The sequence below is a fragment of the Pogoniulus pusillus genome, chromosome 20 (assembly GCF_015220805.1).
Source record: "Pogoniulus pusillus isolate bPogPus1 chromosome 20, bPogPus1.pri, whole genome shotgun sequence".
Taxonomy (NCBI): Eukaryota; Metazoa; Chordata; class Aves; order Piciformes; family Lybiidae; genus Pogoniulus; species Pogoniulus pusillus.
In genome coordinates this window covers 908,554-930,265 of record NC_087283.1, presented here as the reverse complement: position 1 = coordinate 930,265, position 21,712 = coordinate 908,554, and the positions used below count along the sequence as shown (strand labels likewise).

The following is a 21,712-nucleotide window of genomic DNA, read 5'->3' as shown; positions in this document are numbered from 1 at the left end:
GACCAGCAGTTCAGTGCCTCCTTCAACGTTTGACCTTCCCTTCTCCCGTGGACGCAGTAGGCAGGAGACCTTCGCTGGGGTGCTTGTGGCTGGCGTTAGCAGGCTTTGTGCTCACTGAAGAGGAAGAGTGTTGGCAGTACAGACTGCAGCCACTGCTAGGACAGTTGATTTTCTAGACTGGAGAAGGTGTTGGAGATCTGTAGGTGTTCATACCAAGTGTCCAGTGTATCCAGTTGTCTTCCCAGACTGAATTCGTACCTCGAACAAATCCACAGGATGTATACCTCTAGCTGCAATGTCCTTAAATTTGCTCTTGGTTTAGCTGATCTAGTAGAAGAGTGGAAACTCATCTTCCCTCTTCTCCTTGGTTATTGCAGTGCCAGTTAGAGGAATGGTTGGAGGATTCAGCTGTTACAGAAGTCGTGAACCCATGTTCCTTTGTACAAGAGGGGCTGCCTCCGCGTCGTGTGGACTGCCACAACTGCAGGGGGAAGCAGAAATCGAGGAAGAGGCAAAAATCACTGAGCATACTTTTGGTTATTGTTATCTCAGTGACTGTTCTCATGGTGGCTTCTAGTGCAGAAAAGGCTTAAAGGAAGTGTTTGGTTTCTGCTGCAAAATCATTTACAAAGCACATTCTTGCTTTTTGGAAGTTATTAAACCCAGATTTTAAGCTCTGCTGAAGACACATGGCTGCCTTCCTTGTGGCATGCGGCCTGTGGCAGCGCTTTCTGGAGTACCTAAATGTGTCCTAGCAAATAACAATGTCAGGAAAATAACATTTCAGAACCTCTCTTGTTAGCTTTACTTCATTCAAGCAGTGAAAAAGTCTCCTGTCTGTAGTTTTTGTATTATGCCACCATCACCAATAAGGAAATCCTGTTATGAAGTAATTCTGGTGCTCGTTTTCCTGCTGTACTTTGCATTGAGGCATCTCTTGAAGGTGCAGTTGTCGTGCACGCTGGCGGAGCTCTCAGTAAGTGCAGGGCATGCTAAGCCTGCCTTGGGATCGCAGTTGGAAGCCTTTCTCTTTTCTGCTGCAATATACCAAGGTGTGTGCTGCCTTGGTTTGTCTGGAGGTTTTGCACCTGGCAGCATGTTCCTCACTCAGATTGCAGTAGGGTCTGATTAGTGCCTCTGGGGCTAGGATCTGAGTGAGGCAGGTAGCAGAGGAGGATGCGTATCTGGGCAGCTTAAAGCCTGGATAGACAAGCTCGATGGGGTGGGCTGGGAGGCACAGGGAAGGGTGCTGGTGTTGACCCAGCGCTGCTGTGGCTCTGTCTGCCAAGCCAGGTTCCCCATCCTGTGCTAAACCGGCAGCTGAAAATCTCCTGCCTTTGGCTAAAGGGTGCTAAGCTAACACATTTGTCAGAAGTGAGTATGTGACAGTGAGAGCTATCTTTAGCTCTTCTCACGGAATAGAAAAGGAAAGACAAAGAACCTGAGGAGCAAGGGCAAGCCCTTCTGCACACTCCTGAAGCTGTTCCTCGCTTTCTTAGTAGAGTGGCAGCAGGCAGAGCGCAGGTCTGGAAGCGAAGGCAGGCGATGTCCCGAGGCTGGAATTGCAGACAAAGGCACGTCTTCCTCGGCCATTTGCATGGGCAAAGTGGCAGAATACTCCACGGAGTAACTGCGCAGGGGCACTCTGTGCTTGTATCACATCCTGCAGCAAGCACTGGATCTCAGTCCGGGTAGCACAGGGAGCCCAGTGCCAGCTTGCTGCTGGGCTGAACGAGGCGACTTTGGATGCAATGCTTATCTAATAACCTTTGCCTGCTGCCTACCAGGCTACAGTTCTGACCTGCCAGGAAACGAACACTTCCTCCAGTGCGAAAGTTCTTATTCTGTAAAGCCAGCCACTTTACACCTTCGTCTGAGCGCACTCTGAGCCGCTTGGCCCTCGCTTAAATATTCATCAGACTTCTGATAATTGTGATAACCCTCACAGGCTGGCAAGCATGGCAAATTAGCAAAAAGATGATTGATCTTTTTTTATATGCGGTTTTATCTTCAACCTTTCCTGGATATGTGTTATACTATAGTAATAATTTCTTCTCTAAGGTATTTGCCAGTATCTGGATTTGCACATCTATTTACAGTTGCCTCGAAGCCTCATAATTACAATACAGCTGAAATGTCCATTTTCTTTCCCTGACTACAAATAGGGATCAATTGAATTTTAAATGACTGCTTACGGGCTAGCTTCCGATCATGACCTTTGTAAATGATTAGAGCTCACCACTGTTGCTATCTACCTTGAAAGGGTAAGCGGGCAGCTCTGACTAACTGGCATTTAATCTGGAAGAGAGCCAAAGATATTTGAGCTAAAAACCTAATATGAGTTGGCAAAGAGAAGTATGTCTAGACCTTTGCACTATTATTTAGATACTTTTCCACCTTTCTTCCATGGTATTCAGGGAATTCTTTTATCCTGTAGATGAATGAGCTGCCTATTTGTGGCTGCTGTTAGGCTGAAGTCATGATGGACACCGAAGTTGCAGAATACATAGCATAAAAATGTGGGAAGTGGGTTTGTGAGCTCTAAATGTATGTTCTGAAGAATGTGAAAATGCACTGCTTTGCTAAATGGATAACCTGAACAGTGCACTGAACAGGCTGCCTTTTCCTGCATCCATTCACCTTCTGAATGGAGAAAAGATGCTGTGTATTGGCTCGTTTTTTGCTTAAACCTCCTCTCCTTTACTGGCCAAGGTAGTTCAGGCTCTGCTTGTGGATGCAGCTCCCGTGTAAGTCATGACTGAGACACTTGCCTCTGCTCTTTGTGCCTGGGTCACACACTCTTTGTGTTGCCGCTGCAGGATTTCTCCAGGTAGCCTTCTCTGCATTGCTGTTGAAGTGGGAGCAAGTTTGACCTCAGTGGGTTCAGAAACCATACTCCTCCTCTGGATTTGTGGAAGGTTTTGCAAGCTCAAAGTTCTGAAATTAACAAGAATATTTAGTAAGAGATGTGAGTGTTGGGAATGCTGTTACCTCGTTCAAATCCTGTGCTGCATTAGCTAATCAGTTATTCTCATGTAGTGTTGAAGACTGCAGTATTCAGGGTGGTATTATTCATGGGCATATGGCCCTTAGCACTACGGCTCTAAAAGAAGCATACAGTTGTAAGGACTAATCCCTCTTACGTCTTCACCATGTGGTGGCCAGAGAATTTTCTCTTTAGTTTCTGTAGCGTGCCAGACCTGGCAGGTTGCTTTCTTAGCCTCATGCTGGTCACTGTGTTGTTACCCAAACCTGATCCCAGAAAGCAGTTGTAAATCCAGCATGCAGGATTTGTGTGTCTGCATCGAGTCTGCTAGCGTTTTGATAGAGGTGTTGCTAATTTAGATACACTTTTTTTGAAGCAAATATCAAGGATGTTTGAAATAGTCAAAGGAAGTCTGAGATGAAAGAAAATGTTTGAGATACATTTGGAGGATCTGAATTGGTATTCACACTCTTCATAGCAGGATTAAACTGGAGGTGTGTAGCTAGCCCGTAGTACTGGCTAAGGCATAAGGACGGAGTTTATAAAACCAGTTGAGTTACCTGAAAGCAGAAATCTGTGCGAAGTGAAGACAACTTTGGTGTCTTCATTGTTACTCTACTGCAAGGCTGCTAAAATGGCACTTCCAGGACCAGCAAAGTATTGATAGAGATTGCTGCTGTGACTTTGACTGTGATGTCATGCTTGCAAGTCTGAGAATAATTTTTGAAATTACAACTGAATGAAAACTAAAGGAGGTTGTTTGGTTGTTTTTCCTCTCCCATAGATGCAGCAACAAGAACTTGCACAGATGAGGCAGAGGGATGCCAATCTGACTGCATTGGCAGCCATCGGTCCCCGCAAGAAGCGGAAGCTTGATTCACCTGGACTGCTCACCATAGGAGGAGAGGTAGGTGTCTGTGGACAGAGTAAAAAGCCACTGTTAGTCCAAGACCTGCTGGTGTTTCCAGTGAACTCTGTCACTCAGAGAAGGTGATGCTAGTTCTGAAAGCAGGAGGACTGTGAGTCCAGGCTTACCTTGCCACTGTGAAATTGACCTCTTCTCTTCCCTGTAGAGTGAAGTGTTAGCTTTCAACAGAGAATTAAACTCTATTGTTAAACTAAGTTAAATGTGAGATGTAGATCTCTCCCTTAAACTGTTCACTGTGTTTGTGTTGGTTTTTAACTCTGCATAATCCAAAAGAAAACAGGAAAAAGCGTTTTTCCTCTCTCCAGCATGGAGAGATAGCTGGGCAAATGCAGCCAGGCTTGCTTACAGCTTGGACCGAGAGCTTGTACCAGTGGCTGTGGGTTTGTGCTAAAAGCTGTTACTGAATGGCTGGCTGGTCCCCCCCAGCTGCAAAGATGAGCCTGTAACCATGCTAAGCTGTATGAGATATGGCCAAGAATACTGTGCTCTAGGAGGAGAAGAGGGTTTGTTATCATGATTCTCCTATTACCTTAAATGGAGAAGTAGCTAATAGACGACGGAATGCAGCATCAGCCAAGTGTGAGGTGCATAACCCAAGGTGGAGGAGCAGGGTGATATGGCTGCACTACCCTGGAGAGCTCTGTGAGGGTGCAGTGCTGGTCTGTGCAGGAACAAGCTGGTGGGTTTGTTCCTGCTCTCTGTGCCTACACAAGAGGAGTATGCAAGAGGAGTCCAAGGACTTCTCCCTATTCCGTGTCAGTTCTGAGGGAAATGCAAACATTTTGAGTAACTGACTGACAGTTTTGGCTCAAACATCTTGACTGTCTAAATGCCAGGCCTTTCCAAAGGCCTTTTTGTATCCCGTTTTGGATAGCTTTTATCTGACTTGCTTCCTCTTTTCGTGTGCTAAGATTAGTGCTAGGGAGTTGGCTGAGCTGGGAACAGCAGTGTGTCTTCTTTGTGTGACTTCAGTTATGTCGGGGGCGCCACCGTTGCCTGCTAAAATTGGTTTCAGGCTGAGGGAGCTTCCTGCGTGCTCTGTTGTCCTGTTCCACTGCTGCCTTCCTGTCTTCCCCCTCGATGTCCATTTGGTAAAGAATTCTGTTCTCCTCCAGGTACGCCTGTGTGAACCCTGCAGCCACAGGCCAGCAGAAGCTTTGACAAGCTGAAGCAGACAGCAGTAGCTGTGGCTTTCACACAAGACTAATTTAAGAATAATTTGACCCTTCTCATAAGAGAGGAATCCTTCAGATTTCCCAGGTGCACCTTCCCCACTTGTCTGAACTAAAGGAATATTTCCACCTAATCTACCTTTCATTCTCTGTTGCCCCTTTTGTGAAAAAGGCTCTTTTCCCAAGCTGGTGCACTTGGTGAACCCAGCTGTGCTCCCTTTGGCAAACACCCTTCAGAGCGATATGCCCCAAGGACTTCCAGAGAATGGCTTCCCTCTCACTCTAGAAACTCCTTCGTCTCCTGTGCAGTGCTTGACAGGTAAAGGTCTGTAGCAAATTCCAAATGCCCCTGGGGATTTTTGCTTCCTTTTGTCTCTCCCCCAGTCCAAATGCTGCTGAACTTCTGTGTTATTCAATTGACAAACTATCCTTGAAATTGCGTTGGTACGTGGGTTTCCTGGAGTCATGGCTTGTGTGGCTCTTCTGCCAGTTCACACTGACCTGCTTGGGTTTCTCTCCTAGCTTTTAACCATCCTGGCCAACTTGCATTGGTGCCTGGCTGCAAGCTGATGTCAAGGACTTGGACGCTGTGCCCGAGTTATTCAAAGATTTCTGAGGATAGGATCTAAAGAACTGTAGAAGCTGTCGTGGAAGTTGGCTGGTAGAAACTCCCTCTTGCTATATCATTAGGGCTACTATGCAGAAATAAACTCAGCTCCTCAAAAATGTTTTGCTCTCAAGAAGTACTGGAAGTTTGCATTGTCTTAAGGCAATTTGATTTCTCTTCTTTGGATTTCTGGAGATTCTAAGAACGTAGGAAAACCATCACAAGACAATGTCTTGTCTTACAGGTATTCCCTTAGCCCAATTCCACCTGCAGATGTCTGGCTTCCACTGTGGTCTCTGACCCTCTTGATTTCTCTAAGCAATTTCTAAGCTCCTTAAGACCTTGTTACTGATAATCTCTGTGATGTCTGACTTGGCAAGAGCTTGCTCAGCCTGCTGTTTGTTTGGGGGGTTGGGGAAAACATCCTTCTTTTATTCATTGAAGTCCTTGGTTTCCTCATTAATCTTTTTTGACATTTCTGTCTGCTTTTGTTGCAGATGGGACACTGCAGGTCTGCTGATCCAAAGAGGTATCATTTACAGCTCACCCCATCCCTAGGTGGTACATTTCTCCCCATTTTGAGCTCACTGGTTTGGTGTTTCATTTGCATTGGCTCTTCTTTTACCAATGAGAAGTGCTGGGTTTGAGTCCAGCTTCTGGGCTGAACAGAAATCCCAGCTCACGCTTTCTCCTTGGGAACTGGACCTTTTAATACTTTTCATCTGAGCAGGAGGGCACTTAAGGGAGTAGTGATGGTTGCTTTGCTGAGAAGGAGGAGCTGATGGCAAGGCTGAGTGTTTGTGTGCCCGAGTGCTGTTTGTTGCATCCACAGAAACAGCTCTTACACAGCTTTTGTACATGTGGAAAAGCTGGTGCTCCTAACTGCAAATATTTTCCCCACCAGCATTTTGTTTGAGGGCTTTTCTTTTGAGTGTTTTCTTTTACTTTGTTCTCTGCCTCACATCACCAGGACTCAGTTGGACCTCTTTGTTTTCAAGCCATAGGTGAAGAGACCTTTATTTTGGCTGGCAGATTTGGTTTAAGTCATCAAGGCCAGGCCCATCATTTGCCTCCCCTGTGCTAGTACAGCCGAGGTTTTGATTACTTCAGGAGATGGAAAAAGAGCTGTTTGGGAGTGAGGTTAATTCACATCTTTGCTTTGTTTCTCCATGCAGCTGTATACAAAACTCCTTTCTGAAAAATGGAAAGAAAGAGCAAGATTTTGTAGAAAAGTGGGTGAGCAGGGGACAGCCACCAAATGTCTAGCTGGTTTCAGGCTGTGGGTGCACAGCAGCCTGAGCTAATCCCAGTCCCTGATAGTGCATTCCTGCCCCTTCCCTTTCACTGGCTCTGGCTCCTGTTGCATCCTGTGCTAACCCATTTCCGTTTGATAAGTGGCAGAAAACCAAGCTAACAACAAAAAGCGAGTAGTTTCTGCTTAGCTTGCTGAAGTAGTTTGGCCTAGAGCCCAGTGAGCACTGGAAAAGGAATCTGTAACAAAGCAGAGACAGCAAACTTGAGATCACCTGCTCTTCACTCACTTTCCTACTTCTTTCTCTTTTTTACCTTTCTCGTCTCGCAGTACTTTAGATAATCTGCTCAAAAGAGCTTCCTCTGTAGCAGCCAGCAGCTTATCAGCAATTCAGCCTGCTTGTTATTCTAATGTGGTTTAGATCAAGAGTGGAAGAGAAGGGGTAGAGAGAAGTGAGGTAGCCCTGGTGGAATCCAGCTGCTCTGCCTTTGCAGAACTTGATCCTTTTTTTAATTTATTTAATGATACTGGACAAGGAAGTTGGGAAATGTGTTGAAATGTCATTGCTTAGCCAGTTGGGTGTCTGACAGTCCTGCCCATACTGTGCATTCAGCAGCAGCGCTGAGGTAGGGCAACGGGCAACAGAGGCAACGACAACCATCTCAGCTCTTCAGCTGGTATCCTTAAGCACCTCTCCTATCAGGTTAAAAAAATACATGTTGGGTTGCTTTGAGCTTGAATCTGTTCCCATTTTCAGGCTGCTTTCTTTTGAAAATTAAGATTAAAAATTGGGAGGGAGGGTTAATTAAGTTGATATTTTGGTGTCTTGTAGAAGTTTCAGCTTTAAAGAAAGCATCAACCTTCACCAGACTTGGGCAGGTAGCTCTACAACTTAAATGTTTGAGGAGTGCAGAGGTGCAATTTGTGTATTTCAAAGCCCTTCTTTTTTTTTCTTTGCTGTAGAATTAAAGTGTAGAGGTTAAATGCAAGTATTTTCCTGTGTTTAAGAATAATAACAATTAAATAATTTGGCTCTTCATCAAGACCCATGGCTACTATCCCAAAACACATAAATACAGAGTGTGTGTTTGAAATATCTGAGGGTATAATTTGTTTAAATATCAAGTGAAAGCCCTCTCCTGGTACTTGCTGGCACAGATGGTTTTTGAATACTGAGCTTCCAAAGGCAGCTTCAGGGCTAGTTCAGTGAATCACCACTTATTGAAGACAGTCATTTAAGGGATAAGAAAAAACCCTCTCCTCGTGTCGTGGAGAAGTCATCAGCTTAAAAATATTCAACAAGCTACCCTGAGCAGCATCTTCCAAAATCTGCAGGACCCCATCTTGGGCCAGAGCTCTGATGCTTTGTGTCTTTTCCCGTCCAGTCTATTCCAATCCTTGTGTTAGTCAAGAAAGAGAATATTCCCGAAGACCTGGAAAGTCCCAAAGCAAGCAGGGTTAAAGCAGTGGTGTTTCGTGGAGAGAAAAGCTAATTACTAAGGTGGTTGAGAAATGTATTTTGGGTATGAGGCACCATGTTTTCTTAATTAAATTCATCTTTCAGGTGATATAATTGAGCATTTTAAGGCTGTTTTCATGTTAAAGGTTTCTGTAAAACATGGTTAAGATTCTGGTTGGAGACTTGGAACTGTGTTATACCAGAAATGCAGGCATAGAAAAGTTGCTTAGTATTCCTCTCTATCAGATCTTTATACTACTGGAAATTGCTTATTTCTAAGTGGAAACGACAGGAGGAATTTGTGATTGCTTGGGAGGCACTTGGGTGCTGTGCAAAAGAAGTACTTTTGAGTAAAGTCTCTCTTTAGTTGTCCGGGACTGCACGTGATGAATTAATGCGCAGGCAGCGCAGCTGCCGTTCTCGATTCCTGCTTGGGTTATCCACAGACATCCCAGCAACCCCTGCAGTTATTCCTCAAACCTGTTGTTAGTATCTCTTCAACATGAAGAAGAAATCAGGATCATTTTATCTTTGAAAAGGACCAGAGATGATGAACAAGCAGGGCAGAAGTGCCCCTTGGAAAGCCTGGCCTTGCTTCCTTCCTTTCTTGCCCTTTTAAAGAGCAAGAGATGCTGGGTGAGTCATGCAGGAGTCTCTCCTGCAGCAGGCTTGTGCACTGGGTTCTCTCCAAGGCGTCCACTCCATGAGTATCATGCAGATGCAGAAGTTGATGAATCAGCCAACATAACTGTGAGGCGTAACTGCTTCTGGCAGATCTGAAAGAATTACAACTGAGGAATAGTCTTTTTGTTTTGAGGAAAACCACCAGTCAGTGGGGTTGCCACGCTCTGAGCAAACCTGCAGGCTATTCCCTCACCTTTTTGGAACCAAAGCGCTTTTATGGCATCCATTTTCAAGGATCCTTGGGATGACTTGTTCTGCAGCTCAGGTCTCACCTTGGTCTGCACAGTGACCTGTGGTTGACTCTCGATCAATTGCTTAAGTGATCAAGATCTGTTTCAAAAGCACTGGAATCGAAGGATCCTTTAGTCTTGTTAAGCTTGAGTTATAGTAAAGCAGATACAGCAGACCAGAACACCTTTTGCAAGTGTTTATGGTCTAAGAAGTTAAAGCTTGCTCTTTGTGCTTTTAAACCTGTAGACAAGCAGCAGAACAGGAGGCATTTGTGTGATTTGTTGTCTCATTGCCTTTTCAAGCACTCTTTGCTCCGTGTACCACTGACATGATACAATGCGGTGGTTATCTCAGACCTGGTCTGGTGGAGGATGTCACTGCTGCTGCTGACAGTTGCGGCTGCATCTGAGCTATCCCCAAGCCATCAGTTATATTTTCAGGGAGGCAGAAGAAAGTTGAGGGGTCTGTCCTTAAATTATTTTTTAGTAGATTTGCATGATACTGCTTTATGAGTCTTTGAAAATCTCAAGTTTAGCTTCAGCTTCTCTAGCCTCTCTTACTTTCTGTTTCCCAAAGTCAGATTAAAAACTAAAGTAATGCACCAAAAAATGTGTCAGTATCTTTTTGAAAAGAGGTTTTTGAAAGGCTCTGTGGCTGCTCTCTTAATTAATAATGGCATTTATTTTTCCTCTTTCTTAAATAAATGAGATTTCCATTTGAAACTACATTACCCCAGTGATGAATTTTCATGTTTGAAAAACTAATTTTCAGAGTGTGCTTTAGCCAGTGACAGGCACATATGATTTTTTCCCTAAATTCTGCTTTTATTTTGTGAATCAGGACTTGTAACCATTAATGCTGCTTACAGACCTGGCAGTATAAAGCAGAAAGACATTAAGGATACTGGGTAATGCTGATGATTAATAATCCTGATTTGGAGTGAGTGTATAGATATCCATTGCTGCGCCCGTCGCAAAGAAGCAGCGTAGAGCCAGTGAGTCAGGAAGCAGCAGAACAGTTTTGCATGGATCTCAGTTGACAGGAGGAAAAAGCCAGGCAGCAAGGCAAGGAAACAGAAAATGGCTGTGTGCCAGCAAAAACATTCTTTCTTCACTAGTAGAACAGGTTTGCATACTGTCTGTATGCCTTTGATCTGTGTAACACAAAAGATTCTGACAGAGCTTCAGTGATATTAATCATTTTTTCCTTATTGGCCAAGACAAATTTGGTCTTGACTTTGTTTGCAGATGGAAGTGGCAGCTGGTCCCACCTGACAGCGCCATGGGCTGAGCATTAGGGCATTTCCGGCTCTGCTTCTCCAGGGTTCCATGCTGGAGTCTGAAGTAGTCTTCCATTGGCTTTTAATGAAAGTTTTCCTCTGCTTAAATGAAAAAAAGGCAAGAGGGGGGAAATGATTGCCTTAAAAAAATCTTGTTCTCAACATGGTAGTATTAAATGCAGTCCCTTTATTTCTGGGTGCTTTAGCATACTGCCTGTGCAGCTTCTTAGACAGCCGCGAGCTTGGCAACACGACTCTTGAGTAGGTAATGGTTCATCCGCTGCCTGTCAGTCCCTGCCGAGGCCTCCTGTTGCTAGGGTGGAGGAACATGTTTTTCCTTGCAGGAGGCAAAAAACCTTAGGGTTTGTGAGGACAGAGGCTATGTGAGCTTGGGTTTTGTTTGGGGCTTGGGTTTGGGTTGAGGTTTTTCTGTATTTTCAGTCACCTCCTCCTGATTCTCGGATACCGAAGCATGAAGTGCATTTTGCAGCCTCTGTTTCTTCTGACACTTACAGTTCCAGATTTTTTCTTCCTTCTGGCGAAGTAACACTGATAAGACTAAGGGAGAGTGAATCTGAAAGGGGCTAGCCGCGGATTTGTCAGAATTGACTCGAGTCTCTCCACTGACTGCAGAAGGTAAGGCCCAAGGTGCTGTGACATTTTAGATGTCAGCGAAAATGATTTTTCAAACCTGACCGGGAAACTTCCGAGGAGCAACTTCTCAACACACATGGAAAGCTCTAGACCTGTATCTTAAGGGCCAGTGGTTCCCTTTTAATTGATCCTCCTCTGGAAGAGTCAAATGAAGCATCACATAGATGAATTTTCTTCTGCCTTCTGGCATACATTTTGTGGATTTTTGTTGTTTTCTTTTTGGTTAGGAAGGCCTTTGCTTAAGGTAAGGTTTTGAAAGAGTCTCAAGCGTTTGAAATTTATTAGGATGCCCTTTCTTGGACCAGACAACAGCATCTAAACTACGCTTCTCTTAGTCTGGACTGTCTCAGAGAGCCTTTTATTACAGGGCAATTAAATCTGTCTGGCATTCCTTTTTACATTTCATAATGTAAACAGAGAAAACACTTGGGAATAATCAGAGAAGCTTCTCCTTCTTGAAAATGTGAAGTTACCTGGCCAAGCTTTTGAAGTCTTGCAGGATCTCTCTGTTGATGCTCCTTAAACGGATCTTGCCACCACTATGCGTGATGCTGCAGCTGAATGTTGCCTCACAACATTCTGGCCATGAGAAAAGGAAAGAGTCTTGATTTTTTTATTTAAAGATAAACATTTCATTCTGGACTCACTGTGTAATTCTGTGCAGGAAAAACTTTAATCCTTTCCTTGTAAGTAGTTTCAGTTGCAAGAGAGCTCGGTGTGTAAGGAGGGCAGTGAAGAGAGGCCTTTCATGGTTTCCTTTGCCATATACCAGTCTTCCAAGATTGTGTGGTGAGTGAGCAGTTTGTCAGTTTGGGAGTATTTCATGTATGCACATGATGCATATGTGTGTATGCACACATTTCAGAGTCAGGTTCCTGCTCCTGCATTATGAAATGCTGCGGTACCAGCAGCTGGTGGTGCCGGCAGAGTTGTTGTGATGAACTTTGCTGGTCAATGAACATGAGATGTTTTCAGACCTTAGATCCAGATCCATTCTGTTCTGTAACGGTGTTTTGAGCAAACGCTTGTTTGGTTTGGAAAGGAATGCTCACCTTTTCTCACATAGAATCACAGAATAGTTTGGGGTAGAAGGGACCTTAAAGATCCTCCCACCAAAAAAAGCCTCATCCAACCTCCCCTTAAACACCTCCAGGGAGGGGCCATCCACAGCCTCCCTGGGCAGCCTGTTCAAGTGTCTGCCCACCCTCACTGTCAAGAATTCCTTCCCAATCTCCAGCCTCTATCTCCCCTCTTCCAGCTTGAATATCTTCCCTTTTGTCCTATCACTACAAGCCTTTGTAAACAGTCCCTTCCTGGCTTTCTTGCAGCCCCTTTCAGGTGCCAAAGGCTCCTCCTCCAGATTTTGTCCAAACCTTACCAATGATGAAATTCAGAGGTGCAGCTCAAATGTTACCCTTTGGGCTGAAAGCAGCTTCTCAGCTTTGTTGAAAACTGTTTGCAGGTGTACACAAGCTGTGTGCTGCACATCCTCTGCAAGGGAGACAGTCAAATGGGTCCTGTTTGGCCACATTCAGGAGAAGTTAAGCGTTTGAGCTCCAGACCTGCAAGGACATGTGCACATGCTTAACTTTAAGCACAGTGGTTGGTTTGTTTGAAGTTAGCAACGTGCCTGATGTAGAACATTAATTACATGCAATAAGCTTTTGTTGGATCCCCGTGTATGTGGTGTTCCTGTCAATCTCCCCGGGGTTCCTGCCGCATGAGCCCTGCGCTTGCTAATCCGCAGCCGAGGCTGATCTAGGAAATGCTTCGGTTCAGGGTTGGGTTTTTGAGCAGGAGAAGCAGGGGTTTCTCTCCAGAAACTGGCACATTGCATGCTTTTGAGAAGCCTCCTGTCACCGGGCGGCAGGAGTCTTTGGGCCTGTCGGTGTGTGCTAAATGCAGCTTTGTGAAGCTCCCTGATGCCTCTGCAGTGTTGCAGGCTGTGCTTTACTTTCAAAGAAATAATACAGCGAGAATATCTGAACGTGGGATCTTCCTCTTGGTGTGCCCTTTGTTCCGTGCTCTGTTCTAGTGAGTGACTAGGAAAAAAGGGGGTTTTGTTTTTGTTTTGCCTGGAGTCAAACAGGAGCATGCTGGTTAAAGGGATTCTGTGGGGGAGTTGGGCTGGAGAGGGCCTGGGGGAACTCGGAGAGACATCTACCACCAGCAGCTTGTCTGTGCTAGCTAATTATAGCTAGGGTACTGTTTACTTTAGTGGTGTACTCCTTATTTATTAGTTACTTAGTTACTGCTTGCCTTCAAGTTACAGGCTTGCAGCCAGTTGCTGCAGGGGAGGCACACTGGGAAGGGAAGGGAAGGGAAGGGAAGGGAAGGGAAGGGAAGGGAAGGGAAGGGCATGGCGCAGCGCTGCAAATGCAGCTCCCGACCTTGGCGTGATTTCCTTGCTGTTGTGGGGCTTTTTTAATAGAGAGAGTGGGAGAGACAGTCAAAAAGAAAAGCAGACAAGCTGCAAATGAGAACAACTTAAGGAGTCTTTTTCCAGTCTCGGGGGACCGTGGTGATAAAATTATCACCAACGTCTCCGTGAGTTATCAATCAAACTGGATTCTTTTTCCCTCCCTTTCCTGTTCTGTGTGAAGTTGCACTGATTTGAATTGAATTACGACTTTCATACCTTTTTTCACTGGTACCACTTTGGCAGAGTCTGGAGGTAGTTTCCTGGGGCCATTTCCCTAGCTGCTGCGTTCGCTCTGTGCCGGCACTTGGGCAAGCACGAGAGAATCCGCACCTCACGTAGCTAAAGCCAACCTAATCTGTTATAAAGACTGTGTATGGAAACCCCAGGTCATTTAGGAGGCCGCTGAACCACTCTGAAGTGCCTAACCCTGATTCACCCTCTGACTCTGTGCAGGTCCTGTGGGTTAGCTGTCTGAAGGAGGCAGTGCATCAGACCTATTTCCACTGCTAGTTTTGCCGCTGCTGTCGTTACTCTGCTGTAGTACTCTCGGTACAGTAGTGATCTCGGCAAGCAGAAGGACAAAGAGCAGTGATGTTGTAGGGGGAGGTGAATGAAGAGAACGATGAGATTTTCTGCAGCTGCGTTTGGGGAAGTAGAAGGTATCACAAACAGTGATTTCCATGCTGGAGCAGCATGGAAATAGTGTTGGCCCATGCAGTAATTATCAGTAAGAGAGATATTTCTCCGATCTTTTGGGGCATGACAGGCTCTCGCAAAGCCAGGAGCTAACAAGAGCTCAGCCTCTGAATGATGGGCCAGTGATTGAACAATTCAGAGGAAGCTGTGTTAGCACAACCAGCCTGTACTGTAAGATCCCTAAAAAAGCAAAGTTTCTATCTCCAAAGGAGAAGGTAGGGAATAAAAGGAACACAACAGGTTAAACAGCCTTGGCCAAAGAAGGGAGTACCCCTAGGCAGACCAGCATCTCTAATCAGTGGTAGTGGTACTAGCTCTGAGGGGAGGGAAATTCAGGCTGGTGCTCTCATGTAACATTAAAAAGGACAAGCAGTCTGTCAGGGGAAACAGTCATTGGCGTGGGATTTCTCCTCTTGATCAAAAAGACAGCAGCACTACAGTCTTTGTCTATAGGGGAGGTGTTGGCAGAAGGCAGTTTTATCCCCAGCCATAGCACTGGCCATAAAAGAAGCCACCTACGTTTCTCTCTTCAGGAAGGTTTTGTTTGGCTTTCTTTTGCTTCCTTTCATTTGTTTCCATTTTTACATTATTACAGCCTTTAAAAAAAACAACATTAAGAGCTATCAACACAAAACAAAAGGTGAGCTGAATCTGATGGGCCTGGAAAATATGCTTGGTGCTTGTTTCCACACCCCAAATTAATTTTCTCCTCTCCGTAAGTAATTCTTTGTGGATAATATAACATGCAAGCTCCGTACATTTTTCTCCTCTTCTCTCCTTTAACTGACCTTCATCGTACAGTCTCTTTTTTTCTGGACAACACTGAAAGTCTGTTGCTTTTTGGTAAAACTTAGGTTGCCAGAAAATCCTTTCATGAAAAGTTTCTGTCCTCAGCTGTAGCTGCAATGAGATGGGACAAATTTTGTGCTGCTGTTGGCTTAGCTTTTTGTCTTACGAAGTGACAGAAAAACTTCTCTAATGAGGAACTGCAGGTACTGTGCTGTTCCTAACACTGCTGTCAGCTGTGCAGGTAGTCAAAGTAATGACAAGGGCCAATGCTGTTAGGAAAAAAACTCATCAGGAGTTTAAGTATTTCAATTGTAGAGTGTACCTTGAACAACGTAGGACCCATGTGGAAGGGCTTCCAGAAGATGACATTAAAATCTAAAGCAGGTTTTCTCTGCTTGGAGAAACTAAATACAAATTCCACCTTTGGAACTGCTTTACATCCGTGACCCATTTCATGATTTGGGATGCAGGAGAAGAATCATTTAATTTACTCTGAGAGGTAGTTTGAGCCTGGCCTTCAGTCAGTTCCGTTTTAGTACGGCAGAACGTGCATCCACTGGATGGCTTCCCTCCGACAGGACATGTTCTGCGGATGTCCTTACAACAGGTGATTTGGTTCCCTCCCAAACCTCCATTTCCAGGTTAGAGCACTTGCCAGCATCCAAATCACTTCGGCAATAACACGTTGTTTGGAAAACTCCTCGTAAAGAGCAGGCAGAGTAAAGTCTTGAAGTTACAGGCTAGAGTCAGCTCTGCTTAGGTGGACTCTGGTCTCTGTGCCCTCGGATGCAGGGATTGTGGAGGTTGTGCGTTTCAGTTTGGCATCATTAATGGCAGTGAAGAATACTTCTTAAACATCTTTGTGCTTTTTAGCTGCCATTCTTGCTAAGTCCTGGAGACTCCAGTGTTCCAAGTGACTTTAGATCTAGTTTGTGGCCTATTAGTGGATGTTACTCACAGTATTTAGTTGAGCTGTAGTGATTAATAAGTCAGTTTGACCTACTGGGGTTTCTTTTCTACAGTGCCGTATATAAAAAATGTAATCCCTAATTCAGCCTGGTCAGCCTAGGTTGAGCAGTAAGTCCTGGTTGGTCTGCAGCCACATGCACTTTTTACTCCAGCTCTACTGACATACAAGATTTTCTGGACTTCAGACAGCTTTTGAAAGGTTATATATTGCCGTTTGAGCTGTTTATTCTGGTGCTGAACAAGACCAATTACTTTTTAACATGATTTTCTCTATTTCTGCCCTTACTAAGTAAGAATTGCATACTGCTGTAGTAAACTTATTAAACTGTGCTAAGTGCATGGGTGGGAGACAACAAAGCTGGGTTTCTCTTGGTGAAAACCACAGGTTCTGCAAAATCAGATGCTTACTGAAGTGATTAAAGTAAGGCTTCCAATTTCTAAGTAACTCCTTAAGAAGGCTGTGTCATCGCTCGCTTCCCAGCTCTTTCATTCAGTTACATATTGAGGGGTTATTTTATTCAACATGCAATCACATCAACCTTAACAAAGGTGCTGCCACTTTTTTTTTAGGCTCTCAGAAGCGTATTTTTATCTCCAGCATTCACTTTGTATATCCAAGTAGCTCTTTGCTGAGTAAGTGATTAATACTGAATTTCTGATACAGTTTTCTTCCAGAACGGCCAAACCAACCCAAAAGCAACTCATGATAGCTTTTTGTACCCTCCATGCTCTCTCCTTCTCAAGACAAAGCTACCTGACTCACGTCTGGTTAGAATGAGTAACACGTAAAAGAGACAAATCAAGCTGTGTCAGATTAATCCTCCTTAAGCGGCTTACACTCCAATTGCATAGAGACACCATAACATGGAGAAGTTGTTCAGAACTGACACCAAACTAGAGATTGCATATCACAGAAAATGCTTTACCTACCTACTCTGAAGTCTACCCTTTAGTGTGAATTGTTCTCCTAGGTCTGATAATAGGACACTTCTGGCTGCCTGTGCTGTATCGTCTTGACGTTTGGAGCAGGGATCTCTGAGAAGCAGGTCATGGTAGCAGAGCACTGCAAGTCAGACTTTGTCTCAGCTGATGGGGGAACTGCAGCATGCAGAGTGATTCGTGTTGACAGTAAGAACTTGCAGATAGACAGCCTGCAATGGTGAAATCATTGCAGAAATGTATTTAACTGGTTGAATGGACAGAGCAGGTTGGTCGAGCCAGCCAAATCACAGAGAGTCTGGAGGAGATAGCCACTGCAGCTGGAGACACTCCTCTGGGACTGCATCTGCCAGCTTTGGCAGGCGTTGCTTTTTATCCTTGCCTGTGATACTGATGTCAAAGCTACTGGTAACTGAACAGATAGGAAGTACTTCTTTTTGTCTCTCTGTTCAGGCACATGAAGGTACTCTTTTCATGGTTCCATTTTGAGGGGAAGTACTGCAAAGGAGCAACCAACTAATTGAAAAGAAACCCACTGACCGTTTCTTTCTCTTTGGTTCTCTTTCTGTGCTGATGTGTTAGCAATGTAAAGACTAATGTCGTTTGACATCTTGTTTTAATGGACTCACAAAATGTTCTCCGATTGCTTGTTGTTCTCTGGGTTTAAATCTGTGATCCGTGACAAAAATCAGATTTTTGGCTGCAGAAATTGGATAAAGATGAGGGCTCACAGGAGGAGCTGTATTCAAACTGTACTGGTTATGAAAGACTCGCTGAGGATTATTTCCTGTGGTGGTTTGCTTTCTTTACCTTTTGCAAGCCGATGCTATACTTTTCCCATTCAGCACTCTTAAGAGTATAAATTCTTTTTATGTATATTAGCTACAGCATTTTTTTTTCTCTAGTTAAAAGAGGCATATGGCAGCTTGGGTGCAGAAGTCTAATGCAGTGGCAGCCCTGGGTGAAGAATGGTTGGGCTCAATGATCTTAGAGGTCTTTTCCAACCCAAACAATTCCATGATTCTGTGAACAAGAGGAGTGCTGTTTTGTCCTATGCTTTGTCTGCAGGTAGAGCCAGCTCCTTCTGCCCAAGTGTGACAGTCTGAGCTACCTTCCTGCAGTTTTTGTTTGGACAGGACGGTAGTGGCTGCAGCTGAAGGAGGGAAGCCTGCTGGTCTGGCAACAATTTGGATGCATTGTTATTATTGTTTTACTCTGAAGCATCTGATTTCCACAGTCAGCCCTTTGGATTTGTCAGTAGAGGCAACTACTGAGAGACACCTGGGAAGCACCTCCCTTCTTGACTTGAACCCAAGCCTACCCAATCACCTCCATTTATGTGTTTTCTTAGAAGTTAATTCCAACAAGTTTTAGTCATACCCTCTAGGATCTCCGTAATACAATTCTGTAGGTACAGCAGATTGTTCAAATCGCCGTTAGCAGCAGAGCACACAGGCATGTTACAGACTGTAAGCACCAGAGACCTGAGTCTGTAGAGAGAAATGTGCTTTGAGTATTATCCATAGGAAAAGAAAGAGAGATCCCCAACTTTGCATTTGAAACTGGATCTCTGAAGTGTCTCGTTCAGTGTAAGTGCTGCTGTGTGTTGGCATTAAACGATAGTACAGGGAATGCTCTGCAGCCCAGTAGGGTGGGAATTCTTCCACTGGCATTCTGGCTCTGCTTCTTCTGTGGCTTACTGTGCTTGGCTTTATCTTATGTGCTCTTATCTTGTTCATTGCTATTCATAGCCCATACTTTTGTGAAGCCAGGCCTTTACTCCTAAGAAATATTTGCCAAGTTCCTTGTTTCTTTATGTAAAGGAACAATAACTACTATTTGAACCTATATAGCTTTGATTTGTTCTCATTCTCAGTTTAATTATGCAGTGTGCATTTTAGACACATATGTCTGATGCTTGTCTTGGATTAATTTGCCTTTGCACATTAACAATCACAAGAATAAAGGAAGTAGAACCAGTCCTGCTTTGTAGGTAGGGGGGTGTTTGCGGCTTTGACTACCACAGAAAAAGGTAATAGCCAGAGATTTCTGTTTCTGGACAACTTCAGGAAATAACCTCCAAAGTCTTGGAAGATAAAAATTCAGCAAGTCATCAGCTCTGGGAGAAAGGAGGTCTATAACATTTGGCTCCACTCCTCCCTATTTATTCTTAAAACTCCTGCTGTATTCAGTTTAGTCGAGGGAGAAGAAGGTTGATTGCATAGTGGGGTTGGGTTGAGGTCAGCAGATGAAGACCCTCAGATGGAGTTATCAGCATCTTCTGGCAGCTGCAGCCACAGTGTTCCAAACCCCTTCCATTAGTTACTCAGCCAGTTGCAGCTGAACTGACCTATACAATGGATAAGGGAGAAGTAATTACTAAGAATTTACCCAGCAACTGACAGGTGCCTGGCTCTGGGATTGATGTTCTGATACACAGCTGCACAGGTACTGCTTAATGTTACTGTGGCTGACTGAAGGCTCTTTCCCCTTTGTATGAATGCAGCATAATTAATCAAGCTGTAATGAATTCAGGTGCTGCCAGTTTGTCACCTCAAGAGAGAAGTTACTGGAGCAGGCTAAAATCCAGTTAAAAACATGGTTGCAATTAGTATTTAATATCTGAAGAACCATTTTGATGTGTGGCAGTTTTGCTAAGGCCGATCCAGAATTCTCCTGCAAGTTTAAAAGGGAAAAATACTGTCTTGGAATGTGTTTTACTAATTGGAAAGGGACTCCATCATATCTAGTTGAGGATTCTGCAGCTGGATATGTTACCTGCTTTGTATATTCAGCAGTGTCTTTATTAACAAAAAGCTTGCTTTGGTGTGAAAGTTGAGCCAGACTTAATCTCCTCACTCCACATCAGGAATCAGCAAACAAAGCAAAGCTTTGGCCTGTGCTTTTGCTTAGTGACCTCTGACAAGCACTGTTTGAACAAAGATGTTTGTGGTGCAGTGTGCAGCGTAAGGCAGGGGAGATGGGTGTCGTCGGTGCTGTTTTCAAGTGGCAGTGCTATTCCAAGTCCTAGCTGTAGTTCAGTAGGAAAAATCCACGGGTGTTTCTGTTGGAAAAACAAAGAGGTTTTAGGGTTTGCTTTGTTTGCTTAGGTGATTTGTTTAAGATGCTTTTTATTCCTGTTAGTGATGGAGATGGTATTTCAGCAATGACTGTTTTCTAGGGCTTCAGCAAGGCAGTCACAGTGTAAGCACCTACACTGCTTGCCATCTGTGTGGCTTGTGGAGGTCGCCACCGTGCAGGTCGGGTGGAGGACTGGCTCTTGGAAGCATCCTCACTTGAGCCCGCATCAGCTGCACTCTTCTAAACAATGTAAATGGGTGCTGCGGGTTCCCTGGCCCGATGCTGCCTGGAGTGAATTAGGGAGCACTCAGACGAGCTGCTCTGCTGGCAGATCTGCAGGATAATAACTTCAGCAGGGGGCAGTGAGGAGCAGCTGGGGGGCATAAAGCCTTTGATCAGCACAGCTGGATCCAAAGCTAACATCTGTCTATAGTCTTAGGCTCGACACTTTTGTTAATACTGTGAGCTGTATTTGCATTTGTTAGATTATTTTGGGAGCAGCTCTTCCCTCTCTCTAGCATTCCATTGCTTTCCATAATCCCCCCTCACAGCAAAATCAGTATTGGCAATTCAGAAGAAATAGAACAATTATCTTCATGTCACCCTTTAACAATTATTAACTTTCCTCTCCTTTGCTAGCAGTGTTATATGTGTCAGTCTCAGCAAAGAGCAGCTGGGAAATTAAAAGACAGGAATTTGGGCAAGAAGCTGTTGGGTTGTGCTGTGATTGCCATCAAAGAGCCTGTGTAACTCCTCGCTCTTCCTCTCAGAACTGAGGAGGAGGAGGCCATCTGGCCGTACAGTCAGGATGTTTCAGGTTCTGCATTCACGAAGCTCCACTGTGCCTGTGAGGAGGTGAATGGCTGATGGAAGGGACAGGAGGTTTGAATTTACAGGCAAATGCACCTTGACCGTAGCCGAGTTGATGATAAACATCCTCACCGGAATCTAATGGCAGCTGAAAGAACACAGGCAGCAGAAGCTCAGATGTTGTGAAAGTGGTGCTGGGGAGCAGCACTCTTGGTTCTTGAGCTGCCCTGCACACCCTTGTTCATGCCTTTCCCTTTCTTACACATTCTCTGTATGCTTCAGAGAAACAGATCCTGTAAACATGTGCTTATTCTTTGGCGTGGAATAATAAAGCAGACAAGTGTCACATGAGTGATTGTGACACTTGTACAAACGTCTGTGAGCTCAGACAGGACAGGCAATTTATGTTTTGAGCCATTAACTATAGCTGTCTTGGGCAGGAAAAGAGTAGCAATTTATCTAAATAATTCAAGCAAGCACTTCAGACTTAAAACTGTTGCTGAATCATACCTTCGAAGATGAATAGCTTATCTGCATATTTAAAGTGTGTTACGATGCACCACCCCATCCTCAGCTTACTGAAAAATTACAGCTTCCAGAGGATGACAGGGAGGAAAACCCAGCTGAGTGTTTGGGTTCCCTTTCGTACAGATAACAGAGCAGCATTTAGCCATTCCTACTGGTTCTATCCATTTAAGCACAGTGCCGTGGAGCAGAGAGTGGGGAAGGCTTTGGATGTGTCATTGCTCGCGTG

The 21,712-nt window shown here is 44.6% G+C and overlaps 1 protein-coding gene across 6 annotated transcripts in view; it reads left to right on the top strand.

Moving 5' to 3' along the window:
- The window catches only part of LOC135184285 (transcription initiation factor TFIID subunit 4-like), a 131,118-nt gene that overhangs the window by 82,033 nt on the left and 27,373 nt on the right, over window positions 1-21,712 (top strand). For 5 of the 6 annotated variants that reach the window (XR_010305952.1, XM_064159880.1, XM_064159882.1 and 2 more), the window contains exon 14: window positions 3,771-3,893. Coding sequence is in view for 5 of the 6 variants with exons in the window: in XM_064159880.1 (XP_064015950.1) it covers window positions 3,771-3,893 (123 nt within the window). In the remaining variant the exon portion in view is untranslated. Of the gene's footprint in view, window positions 1-3,770; window positions 3,894-5,029; window positions 5,772-21,712 lie in introns of those variants that run through there. The other variant, XM_064159883.1, reaches the window with a different exon arrangement.